At 33.1% G+C, this 13,969-nt stretch overlaps 1 protein-coding gene across 3 annotated transcripts in view; it reads right to left on the bottom strand.

Moving 5' to 3' along the window:
- Positions 1-13,969, bottom strand: part of LOC114339637 (sex-lethal homolog) — a 148,570-nt gene that overhangs the window by 19,180 nt on the left and 115,421 nt on the right. For all 3 annotated transcript variants that reach the window (XM_050646928.1, XM_028290290.2, XM_028290291.2), the window contains 2 exons: positions 10,159-10,469; positions 2,146-2,343 (listed from right to left, as the gene is read on the bottom strand). In XM_050646928.1, the coding sequence (XP_050502885.1) occupies positions 2,146-2,343; positions 10,159-10,469 (509 nt within the window). The remainder of the gene's footprint in view (positions 1-2,145; positions 2,344-10,158; positions 10,470-13,969) is intronic.

Genomic DNA, 13,969 nt, shown 5'->3' with positions numbered 1-13,969 from the left:
CCTGGTTACAGAACCTCAGAACTTGGTTCAACACACCATCAGTGCAGCTTTCCGCGCAGCTGTAGATAAGATAAAGATTGTCATGATGATTGACAACATTCGTCAAGGATAGGCACATCAAGAAGAATGTACAGCTGGTTCCTAAAAAAACTGATACGACTCTTAGTAAGATTTGATCATTTTGAGCAGTGTATTTGATTGGTCTGACATTATATTATATTTATTATGACAGACAAATAATAAAATAAACAAACAAACAACAAACAACTTATTACATATGTTAATTCATAAATTGTAATAATTATTAAGGTCTAAATAGAATATTAAGGAATAATATTAAGAAATAATATTAATAGAAATATTAAGCTTGTTTTTTGGCTGCGGTTCGGTACCTAAGACGCGATGCTTTAATAATTCTGCGCCAAGTTGTTGGCTTTCTTCCCGGAAACTGTGACATAATTCTTGCAGTTTTCGCATCTTCAAAAGGATTCTCTTCTAATCTCTCCAAAACCGTACGATCTTCATGAGCGGTAGATATTTTTGTTCTTCCAGAACCTTGCTTTCTTTCGAGAGTTTCTTGCTCTCCATCTTTTATTAATATTAAAAACTGTTGTTTATGTTAAAATGGCTCGCTACGCGGCAGATAGTGACCAACCATCTTCTAATTTCGTTACAATTCTTGCTTTTTTTCTTTGCTAGCATATGGAGCCATTTTTTGAGGTTGAACAGAATAAGTTATCTGACAAATTTTAAGATTTGGCAGTGAGTGACAGTATGTAAATAATAAGTATTTATCCTTCAAAATACACTGCTCAATTTTCTACAAAATACGCTTTAAGAGTCGTATCAGTTTTTTTTGGAACCAGCTGTACGACCATAGTAAATATTTATTTATTTAATCTTCTTTTTCAAGTGCCATCTTCGTTCCGAAGGTTGGCGATCATCAGGGCTATACGTATTTTCGAAACTGCTGACCGAAACAATTCGTTGTTGCTACAGCTATACCATTCCCGTAGATTCTTTAGCCAGGAGTTTCGTCTTCTTCCTATGGATCTTTTTCCAGCTATCTTCCCCTGCATAATTACTCGAAGCAGTTCATATCTTTCGCCTCTTGTAATGTGTCCCAAGTATTGCAGTTTTCGTTTTTTGATCGTAAATATGACTTCCTTTTCTTTATTAATTCTTCTCAAGACCTCGACGTTTGTGACTCTCTCCGTCCATGATATTCTCAAGATTCTGCGATACATTCACAGTTCAAATGCCTCCAATTTTTTGATATCAATCTTTTTCAGCGTCCATGACTCCATTCCGTAGAACAGCACAGAAAGTACGTAACATCTCATCAGGCGAAGTTTCATTTCGAGACTCAAATCTCTTCCACAGAAAACTCTCTTCATTTTAGTGAATATGGATCTGGCTTTTTCTATTCTTATTTTGATTTCTGCTGAGCTATCGTGGTCTTCATTTACAAAAGTGCCTAAATATTTGTATTTGCTAACTCGATCGATAATTTCATTGTGTAAATATAAATTTTGGACTTTATTTAATACTTTTATGTAAATATTTACGTTATGGGTAAACTGTTAGTGACTACTACAACCATTGAAGAGCGACATGGTTTCAATATTATTGTCAGTTGGTTTTTGGCTTCTAGGTATATTGAATACTAGGTACTGTGAACAATAATAGCCCACCCTTTTCTCGAAATTACCTACAAGTGTAGCGAAACATTGAGACGCACTCAACTTAAACATTAAAAAAAATAAACAATAATCTTATAGGGAGGACAAATGTTGCAAAAAATTTTTAATTATAAAATAAGAACAGTAAAATCTCGATATAATGGACCTCTATTTAACGGACTTCGGATATAATAGACAAAAAGTTCCGGTCAAATATGAAAAAAAAACGTCCTTGTATTTTACAAAGAATTTTAATAAAAATTTTATTGTAGCATAATGCAGACACATTTCTAATTATAAAAAATAAGCAAACTACAAAAGTGAGTACAAAACTTTCTAAAAAAAGTTTTTTTATTTACATATTTTAAACCTATTTTTATACAACGGACTTTCGGCTTTAACGGACACCCCGTCACCCCAATTAGTCCGTTATACCGAAGTTTTACTGTACTATAATACTAACCTTACAAAAGCAACTCCCCTTGGCATTCCAGTAATTTTATCTTTTAACAGCGTTCTTTGTACAATTTCGCCAAATTTCCTAAATATGTTATCTATTTCTTGTTCAGTAATGTTTTTTGGAAGATTTGTAATGTAGAGATTTGAATCTTTCATGCCTGTCCCTGGTGGGCGTGAGTAGGAGACTTTTAATCTTTTATTCCTAAAGATTAAAATACATTATGTCGCTGTAATACTACACTACCTGTATACATTGTTTTCATACAGTAAATATCGAATCTTAAGTTTACAATTAGGTTTTTACAACAATATTTTACTGTTGTTCTGAAGCTATTTCCTTGTGGCATTTTTATAATCAACTATTTCGAATGGAAATAAGCTACAATTTTACCAAAAAATGATTTTATTAACGTTTCGAAGCCCAAATCGGGTTTCGTTGTCAAAATACAAAATAATACTTTACTGTCGAAATATGTTAAATATTGGCAAAATATCAGGACAGTAGATACATTCAGTTTGAGATATTTGAATATTTTGCCTCCTTGTCGGAAAATCAGGGGAAATACGAGCAGAATATTACATATTATAACGAAAGAGTTGAACCTTGATTAGATCCGTTGTAACTTGTAACCTATGGTTGTAAAACCTGGGTAATGACGAAAAGGATGAAGCCCAATTCAGAACATTCGAGAGAAAGATACTGAGAAAAGCATATGTCCCGGTGCAAGAGGAAGACGGCACATGGAGAATCAGGAGAAACGACGAGGTTAACGAACTGAATGAAGGGTATGATATTGTAAGATTTGTAAAAAGTCAAAGACTATCATGGCGGGGACATGTTCAGCGACAAGAAGATACCAAAACGACAAAGAAGATATTACAGTGGAAGCCGGTAGGAAGGCGAAAAAAAGGAAGGCCCAGGACGAGATGGTTGGATGACGTGGAAGACGACCTGAAAACCATGAATATAATACAATGGAGGAGAAGCGCACAAGAGAGATCTGAATGGAGGGACATAGCCAGACAGGCAAAGACCCATCCAGGGTTATGATGCCAAAAGAAGAAGAAGAACGAAAGAGTTACTTTTTACCGACCCCTGTAACGGTTGCCACTCGGATCTGGTAGGCGGAGCCTAATTTCTAGAGAATTCACCCACTATAACGACGTAACTGGAAGCTAGAGCGCGAGGAATAGAGTTGGGCGGATCAGTTTTTCTGGAACCTTCTGGAAGAACGTATTTTAGTATATAAGGAACGATTATGTTAATTTTAGGTTAGTGTATAAGATAAATTCAAACTGTAAACATGTTAAAATAAATTCGTATAAACGTTTTATTGCTATAATGTGTTAACTTCATAAATTCTGAAAGCAATCTGAAACATGCAGCATAAGAAAGTGAATTTCAGCTAACGAAGTTCAAATGATGATGATCGCCAATATATAATGGCATTAAATGCAAAGAGTTCCATTAGCAAGTAAAGTTAGGTTGGATGAAAAAATTTTAGGGAACAAAAAAAAATAGATAAAAATGTTATTAAAGAAATACATCAGCTTGACGGCTCAGATTATTTGAAGGTTTTTGCTGTAAATTTTAAAGAACCGTTTGGATTGACATAAAATTTGGCATACGCATAGCCAACATGTCAAAGAAAAAAAGTGATATTGTGCCGATGTGTGCTTTTGCCCTGGGGGTGACTTTCACCCCTTCTCGGGGGTGAAAAACATACGTTCGAAGTAAGTCCGAAATTCGATAAAATACCTAATTCTAAGCAACTTTTATTCTATACAGTTTTTTTACTAACTCAATATTTTTCGAGTTATTTGCGAGTGGATATGTTCATTTTTCAACAAAACAAACACGTTTTTAAAAAATTTTTCGCAAATAATTCAAAAAGTAAGTATTTAGCATAAAAAGTAAGTATTTAAGTATAAAAAACCATTGTTAGCAAAAGTATAGCTTGTAAAAAATTGAAAAAAAAATGGTGTATACATGAAGTCTCTAGACCTAGTAGAAGCAGAGTTATAGCTAAAGAAAAATAGGTTCATATTCGCCAAACTTCAAATCAATACTTCAACATGAAATAACAAAAAATGAACCACTTTTTGGAAAAAACTCATTACAACTTTTTTAAAGAGTTTTTTAAAAAGCTTTATGTCCATTTTTATAAAAAAATATTCTAGCATCAAATTTGAGCAAGTTACGCTCAAAATACAGTTGGTCCGTTTTGATTTGGCATAAAAAAATCTGGAAAATCACCCCCTAATTAACAACTTAAATAGAATTAATCGTTACCGCTTCACATGTTGCTTTATTTATGTTGTGTCTATATGATCTGTAAGTTTCATCGATTAAACGTGCTTATCTTTGAAAAAAAAAGGTTTTAAAATAAAATTTTGAAAATTTTTAATTTTGAAAAAAATGCTCTTTTTAGAAATATCTTAAAAATCATTAGTAATACCAAAAATCTCAAGAAGTAATAAAATGTACGTTTTACTTTTCTGAATATTTTGGACTTTTTGATTTCCTGTTAGACAAAAATCGATTATGCTACGGCTGTTCAAAGTTTGCATACACTCGGGATTAGTGACTCGTTCAAGCCATTTTAACTACAGCCTTTTCAAAAATAAGCACTTTGAACCGCTGAGACTTAGCTGAGATTAATTTTATTTGATATGCTAATTAGGGTGTGCTTTTCGCGATTCTTTTTACCAAAAAATAAAAGGTACCAACAATATTTTGAGCATAACTCACTTACTTTTAAGGTTAGAAGTTTTTTTTTAAAACAAAAATAAACCTTTTTTTATAAAAAAAAAGTTGAAATGAGTGTCCCCCGAAAAGTGTTCCGTTTTTTGGTTATTTCTCGATGAAATATTCGATTTGAAATTTGACGAATAAGAACCTACATTTCATTAGCTACAACTGTGCTTCTACTAGGTCTACAGACTTAATATATGCACCATTTTTTCATTTTTTTACAAACTATATTTTTATTAAAAATATTTTTTTCGACAAAATACTTACTTTTTGAGTTATTTGCGAAAAACAGTCTAAAAACGTGGTTATTTTGTTTAAAAATGAACAAATTCACTCGCAAATAACTCGAAAAGTATTGACTTGGTGAAAAAACTCTATAGAACAAAAGTTGCTTAGAATTAGTCAGTTTATCGAATTCCGAACTTATTTTGGACATACAGTGTGTCCACGGATGGGGTGCCCAAGAGGAAAAACTTTTTTATTTTCAATTTTAGCGAAAAATGCCATTCTTGATAAAAAGTTTTGCTTGTTCTAAAACCCCATAAAACGAAATAAAATTCGAGTTTTTTAAATCCTGCTAAATTTTGTAGCCAATTTTATGTAAATCCCTATAAATTTTTTGCACTAAGTTTGAAATTGTATCAATAATAACTTGGGAGATCAACCCTTTCGCTTCTTTAGATTATGAAGCTACGAGGTATGACAATTAAGTAATGAGACTGATTTTATTGCCGTGCTTGTAGCAAACCTGCGACCTTCAAATTCCTATCCACTTCCCCGGCATCCTTTCCCCTTTTGATTGATATATTGACCATCACTCGAGCTTGTTTAGTTCGCCTGCGGTGTCGTGTTGAGTAGACAAGTGTTAGTGGTGCTCGTCACGAAAATGGAGAAACGAAATCTAGAGCAACGCGTCGCGATAAAAATTTTGCGCCAAATTGGGCGAAACAGCTTCGGAAACGTACGCTAAAATTGTAAAAATGCATGGTGATAGTGCTCTTAGTCGTGCCCAGATATTTCGATGGCATAAAGAGTTTCAGGAGGGGCGTGAAAGTGTGGAAGACGAGGGGCGGAACGGGAGACCAATCGAGGTGCGGACTGATGCAAATGCGCAACCGTGTGCAGGCCCTAATCCATAAAGATCGGCGTTTAATAGCCGTTAATTAAGTTTACTATCGCCAAGTACTCGAAAGATTGCGAAAACGAGTCAACAGGGTGCGCCCAGACATTGCTCACAACTGGATCCTCCATCACGACAACGCGCCGTGCCACACCACCCTCAGTGTGTCCCAGTATTTGGCCTCTAAAGGGATCGCCGTGTTGCAACAGCCGCCTTATTCGTCCGATATGTCACCTTGTGACTTTTTTCTGTTCCCTAGAACAAAATCTGTGGTCAAAGGAACCCATTTTGAGTCGATTACGGACATCCAAGCGGCCGTGACGAGGGTACTCGAGGACATCCCATTCGAAGCGTTCCAGAAATGTTACGAAGCGTGGAAAACGCGCTGGAATCGTTGTATAGCTGCCCAAGGGGACTACTTTGAAGGGGATGGCAGAGTTGTAGAATAATTTCGAAATATATGATTTTCATGGAATCAGTCTCATTACTTAATTGTCACACCTCGTAGACTTTGTCGTTCTTCTTGAAACATAAAATTATTTAATAATTAAATAATTATTAATCCAATAATTTTAATAATGAAATTTATCACAAGATAAATTCTTTAGTGAACGCTTAACATTGTCGAAAAAATGGCAATTCGCAAATTATTTATCGGAGTTGACAGTTACTAAGCTACATTGTGGCTTGGCAACACTAGATAATTCTTGCGATTTCGAACTTAGTGCAAAAATTTATAGGGATTTACATAAAATTGGCTACAAAATTAAACAGTATTTGAAAAACTTAAATTTTATTTCGTTTTATGGGGTTTTAGATTTAGAATAGAACAAGCAAAACTTTTTATCAAGAATGACATTTTTCGCTAAAATTGAAAATAAAAAAGTTTTTCCTCTTGGGCACCCCATTCGTGGACACACTGTATATTCTTTCACCCCCGAGAAGGGATGAAACTCATCCCAGGGCAAAAGCACACATCGGCACAATATCACTTTTCTTCTTTGACTTATTAGCAATGTGTATGCCAAATTTCATGTCAATCCAAGCGGTTCTTTAAAATTTATATAGAGGTTTTGCAATGTTGTATTTTCGGCTGCAATGCTACTCAAATGGGGATTCGTCTTTTTCGAATCCTGAGAAAATTAATAGGTATTTTTGAAAAATTTAAACGCAGAATTAAAGATTACGTTATTAGCGAGGGCAAAAAGTCCCTGGGAACTTCTATAATGTTTATTTTAATAAGTTACAGAGGTGACAAACTAAGAGAAAATTTAGTGTGATTTTTAATTTCAGATATCTCATTCAAAATAAACTTTTTATTTATTCTAAGAGACTTTCGGCCCTCGGTAATAATTTAGTCTTTCATTCAGCGTTTAAATTTTTCAAAAATATTTATTGGTTTTTTCAGGATTCGAAAAAAATGAACACAATGTCGGTGGTAATATTTTCCAAATCTATCTTTGTCTTACAACGCACTTAGTCGAATAGAATATTGTCAGCATATTGTCAGTTAGACAGTGACAATCAGTGACAATTTTAAATTTTTGACATGGGATCGGGAACATTTTGAGTTGTTGATTAAATAATATTGATATATAGTGTATTTGATAAATACAGTCGGAAAAATTAAAGAATACCCATGAACGAACATATAAAACAAGATGTACTTTCCTGTCACCGTGTCACAAAGAAAATTGCCCAGCGCAAGTACATGTAATAATAATTATTACATGTACTTGCGCTGGCCAATTTTTTGTGACACGGTGACAGGAAAATACAGCGTGTTTTATATGTTCGTTCATGGGAATTCTTTCATTTTTCCTACTATAATTGATTTAAGACGTGAACTTAATAAAAAGTTATTTATTGTGTATTATTTGTGGAAGATCCAAGCAGAGAATACATCAGGATAATATATTCTGTGATCCAAGTATTTTGTTGTTAAAGATGTTCAAAATTGTAAGTGTTCCATAGTAACAATATATTATTAAAAAAATCACTTTCACACTTTTCCTCTTTTTTTTTCGATTGAGTATTAGTTTTTGTTGTAGGTACATATATATTATTACAATCACTGAATACATAGTTAGTGAAAAAATTATCACATTTATTAACTGAATTAATAATTTGCAAGTATACAAACAACAGTTCTCCAAGAACATTCAAAAGCCATCTCTTTAAGTTAATGATATTTTCAAGTAGAATGACATTCTAGTAATGTTTACATATCCATACCAGTGTGAATTTTACTGTGTAAAATCCATACCAGTGTAATTTGCTGTCTAAAGACAGAAAAAGTAGGGATAGCCGTAAAATATTTGCGAATTATGTACCCATGGCCTTAAGTACTAAGAGGGCTGGAAGAAATATACTTCAAAACACACGAATTATTTCAAACGCAGTAATTTAAAATCCAAAATGAATCTGCGGCCCCGAATTGGAAGTTCTGTGCACTGTTTCATATTGTATACTCAACATCTTTCACTTTTAAAACAAAAAAATGGTCATTACTGCTTGATTCCTTAGCATTTATATAATTAGAATGCTACAAAAGAAAATAGTGTAATAAAATTTATGAGTGAACTTGAACAAAATTGTCTAATATCGGGTATTATGCCCTAAAACATCAATAACCGTTTGCATACGATTTGGAAGGAAAAAGGACAAATTTTGAATAAAAACTTGAGGAATACGTTCATATTCTTCACGTGTTTGAAGTTCTGCAAGACTTTCCGGCTGGCCTGGTTGACTTTTAACCCTACGATGAAGTTCATCCCAAAGATGTTTGATGATATTCAGATCAGAGCTGCAGGCTGGCCATTCTAAAGTATTAATTCCTACTTCCTCCAAGTAATTTTTCACGATTCTTGCAGTATGTGGCCTTGCATTACCATGCATAAAGACGAAATTGTCCCCAATAAATAGACCAAATGGAACTATTGCTTCTGCCAAAACATCCCCTATATACTGGTAAGTATTCAGGGGGCCATTGATAAAAATAAGTTCAGTTCGAGCTGCCAATGAGATTCCAGCACAAACCATGACACCTCCACCGCCAAACTTTCTTCTCTGGGACATACAAGCTTGGGTATATCTTTCATTTCTCCATCTCCAAACCCTCTCTCAGTTAACGCCAGACTTCAAACAGAATCGCGATTTATCAGTAATAGTAATACTAGCTCTCGGAATACCTAAAGTTTCAGATACATAAAGACTTCTTCCGTCTTGTAGCAATGCAGTAATTCTAGCAAAATCTACTGTAAACAACACCATATCTTAATTATTCACACATATTTATAGGTCTGGATCCCGCGTATGAAAAAAAAGTTGATTAATAGCAAGCTGAAAATTTTTTAATAGCTTAAGGGTGTCTAGTCGGACAAACTTTGATGTATGGGAACACTGGAACAGGGGAAGTTTTAATTGTGGAACAGGTTAAAAATTTGGAACGTCAGAATACAAAAACGTCCCATACCCTTTCATTAAACTGTCCTGCAAAAATCAGACTGCCTTTTATCACCAACTGGGCATTTTAATGAGTGGAACATGTAGAACATGTCAAATGACAGGAATTATGAGAGGTGGCAAATAGCAGTCTAATTTTTGCATGAGAGTTTAATGAAAGGATAACAAATCAATTGGAAGTTCTGTCCGACAAAATACATGGGACGTTTTCGTGGTCTGAAGTTCCAAATTTTTAACCTGTTCCACAATTAAAACTTTCCCTATTCCAGTGTTCTCATACATCAAAGTTTGTCCGACTAGACACCCTTAAGCTATTAACAAATTTTCAGCTTGCTATTAATCAACTTTTTTTTTCATACAAGGGATCCAGACCTATTAGTCGAAATCCACGTTTGAAAAGCTAAATTACTGTTTAATTAAATGTTTTCAACTTAGAAAATAAACAGCGACTAGAAAAACAACATAAACATTAAAACTAAGTCACACACTGTCAAAATCAAGCATACATGATCGCAGTAAATATTTAAATTGAGACACAATATGAATCAGTGCATAAAACTTCCAAAATGAATTTTTATTATTCGGAAATTTATAGGGTGGGCACTTTTTTTGCCGGTCAGTGTATTACACAGAAATTTATAATATGATAAATAAATGATAAAAGAAATATATATTACATCAAATTATATCCATTTAGAACTGCAATTGCTTTGGCTGCTTCTTCTTCAGTGGAATATTTAACAAAACCAAATCCAAAACTGTAACCAGTCTTAAAGTCTCTCATAATTTTTACATCTTCCAGTTTTCCAACGGTTGAAAATATTTGAGTTAGTTCACCTTCAGTGGCATATTGTGGTATGTAATTAATAATTAGTTTGGTTTTATCTATGGAACCATCATTACTATCTCCAGCTCCATTGTTGGCATCCATTATATGATTATTCAAACTGTTGGAAGTTGTCTCTTGGCTGTTCCTAGTATTAGCAAACTATTAAAAAAGCTTTGATTACTATTTTGTATATGGAACAAATAAAGTTTTAAAAATTTCTTAATACAGTAAAATCTCCGTTAACTGAAATAATTTTGAATTTTGGTTAAAAATAAAACTGTTTTTGTATTCTCCTTGTATCAAATTACATAGTATTTTTGGTCAAAGTTGGCATTAAAAAATACTATGAGTTGATTTCGTAATGTTTTCTTTAATATGTACATAAATTTTTTTAAAAGAAATCTATTTGCTTTTGTGTTTTACTTTGACGATATTTTGCAGGTATAACTAATGAAGGGATACATTAAGCCATAACTAATTATATCCAAAATCATATAAATGAATAAAAATTTAATATGAAAAAATGTTCTGGTCGAAAATACCCATGATATGAATCCTAGGGTTAAAAATAACTACAGTACCTAATAAAAAACATATGTTGTATATTTAATTGCGTTCTTTAATTGTATGAAAGCAATGTTGACTATATTGCCAAAGTAACATCGAATTGTTTCATTTTGCGATAAAAATTTACTTTTTATTGACAAAATTATTGAAACTGTCAGCCGTTTCAGTTACACAATGTTTTGGTTAAAAAGGTTTCAGTTAACGCAGGTTTTACTGTATTATAATTCTATCACAAGTTGCTCAAAAAGCTTGATACTATACCCCGTTCCTAAACCAGGAGGAGTAAAAAAGTTGTTTTTAGAACTATTTAGTGAAGTATTAGGTAGTATAATATAACATTTCTGGATTACCATCAAAGTCCGACATGATCAACCAAAAAAGAAGAAGAATCTGGTTATTTTTCTAGCACATTAGAAATGTTCTAGAATAGAACATTATTAGGTGTGAATCTGACTTTTGAGTTTACTCCTCCTGGTTTAAACACAGTGTATAATAACTGATGATATGATGAAATGTTTTTTTATGGCAGAGACTTGGGTGTCAATTAGCCAGTCACAACTTTTTTGTTTTCTATTCATACATAAAGAAGGCAATGAAAAAATGATGACAAATTAAATGTATAATTGCACATCATATTTGAGATGATAGGCAGTGGTCTGAAATTGTTTTTCCTGAAGTTTCGTCCATAACTCCGGCAGACATAAAAGATAATGCTGGAGCACCTCACATCACTCCTAGGCAGTAATAAATAACTCTTTTGGCTTACTTCAATAAGATCATCCAACTCCTTGTTTTTATACATGTTTACTATTAGTTATGTATAGTCTGTACTTCCTGAGTCATATCCTTTAATTCCTAAGACAACTCATATATTACATCAGATCTCTTCTATACCAGATCAAGATTGTCCTGGTTTTTCAAGAGGACCTTTTATCTCCTGTGAGGAAATCTTACTGCAATTTTTACAAGAACTTTTCTTACACCTGTCACAGGAAGATTCCATGGAGGTCCAGTGTTAGTAACCATTAGTCATGGGCAGAATCGAATACTTTCAACAATCAAGAACTTTTTGAGTACCAAGAACCATATTTATTTTAAAGCTGATTTAAAATAAATATTGTTTTAAATTCATCAACTCATAAAAGGCTAAATTTGCCATTGTTATGATTCTGCGAATAAACATGTTTTCTTTGAATTGGGAAAATTTATTAAGAATTATGTCATATCAGTATTGCAGTCATATTGTCAAATCTTTTGTAACTGATTTCAAAATGTTTTTCATTTGGCACTGAAATGATATCTGCTGACACAGAACAGTTTGTTTCCATATATCCATTATAGATATCCATTCAATTTGCCTATGATTTCCATTTGGATTTTTTGGGTTTTCATTTTTACATACTTTTACTTTCCTTGAATAACAGCTTACTCTGCTATGATTTATATGCTGCACTGGCAGTATTACAGAGAGATTTTCATGATTAATACTATTACACACACATATCTACAAAGCATGAAACAATTCTACAAAGCGTGAAACAATTCTACAAAGCATTACACATTATTAAAGCATTACAAATTATTGAGGTGAATTAATAAGAGTAGTCTGCAAGGGGATAAATTGTCATTTCAGTAATTCAATTGAAGAATGTCAAAAATTAAATGAGCCGCTCACCGGAAAAGTGGTATAACCAACGAACTGTCAATACTGGTGGAATGGGCATGAAGCGAATTTAATGCGGCCAGGATGAGACAGCATAGTCAGGGAAGGAGGGAAGATAATCGCCATATTTCGTAAACAAAAAAATTGATAATGGTGTGGTAGTTGTAGAAATTTCCCTGACAAATTCTCTGTCTCTATAGGGCCTCTCTGTTGTTTGTTGGCCGCAATCTCTCTTCACTGTTTGAATGGGACAGGGCCATTCCATCAGTATTGACAATTCGTTGGGTATAACTCACAAACATTTGTTGGTGAAATGGTATTCTTCTAATTACAAAAGAACAACGAAATTTAATCATTGCAATTCAGCATCCCATATAAATTTCAACAAAATCTTGTCAAGATTGTCACAAATGGTTCAGTAACTATGACTGAGATTTTTTAGTTCATTCATATTCAAAGTCTTTCATTTACCAAACGTTAAGTCATATGCAGTTATACCACTTTTCCTCTGGGCGGCTCAAATGTATATAGCACAAACACGTCTGTATAGTCCTGTCGCAGTGGAAGTACAACGCCCTCCTTAATTCAGATGGACTTACCCAAGTTCTTTTTATGTGTTTTGACCCGTAGAACACGAATTTTTTGGGTAACAGTTCATCTGGATGTCGATAAGATTGTTATAAACAAAGAACTTGAGGAATCACATAACAGCGCTTTTTCGCAAAACAAAACATTTGTTTTTGTATTTTTTGGGTCATTCTAAGCAAAAAATGTTTCTACAAGTTTTTCGTAGGATGCATAGTTTTCGACATAAACGCAGTTGAACTTTCAAAAAATTGAAAAATTGCAATTTTTGAACCCGAATAACTTTTGATTGAAAAATAAAATAGCAATTCTGCTTACCACATTTGAAAGTTCAAGTCAAATTCTATCGGTTTTGATTATTTTCATTGCTAAAAATTAATTTTTTTTTTGTTAAACAAAGCTATAAACACAGTGCTTGAATGATGTTTTCATTACATTTCTCATTTGAAATCGAACGAGTAGGTGCGCATACAGACAATTTCTACATAGATCACATACATTAAAACGCATGCATTGGGCACAGGAAACACTATGTGTTTATAGCTTTGTTTAACAATAAAAAAAAATCATTTTTAGCAATGCAAATAATCAAAATCGATAGAACCTAACTTGAACTTTCAAATGCAGTAAGCAGAATTGCTATTTTATTTTTGAATCAAAAGTTATTTGGTTTGAAAAATAGCATTTTTTCGATTTTTTGAAAGTTCAACCGTGTTTATGTCGAAAACTATGCATCCTACGAAAAATCTTGTAAAAACATTTTTTGCTTAGAATGACCCAAAAAATACAAAAAAATGTTTTGTTTTGCGAAAAAGCGCTGTAATGTGATTCCTCAAGTTTTTTG

The sequence above is a fragment of the Diabrotica virgifera genome, chromosome 3 (assembly GCF_917563875.1).
Source record: "Diabrotica virgifera virgifera chromosome 3, PGI_DIABVI_V3a".
Taxonomy (NCBI): Eukaryota; Metazoa; Arthropoda; class Insecta; order Coleoptera; family Chrysomelidae; genus Diabrotica; species Diabrotica virgifera.
The sequence above is the reverse complement of the archived record's forward strand: the minus strand, read 5'-3'. Positions and strand labels throughout refer to the sequence as shown.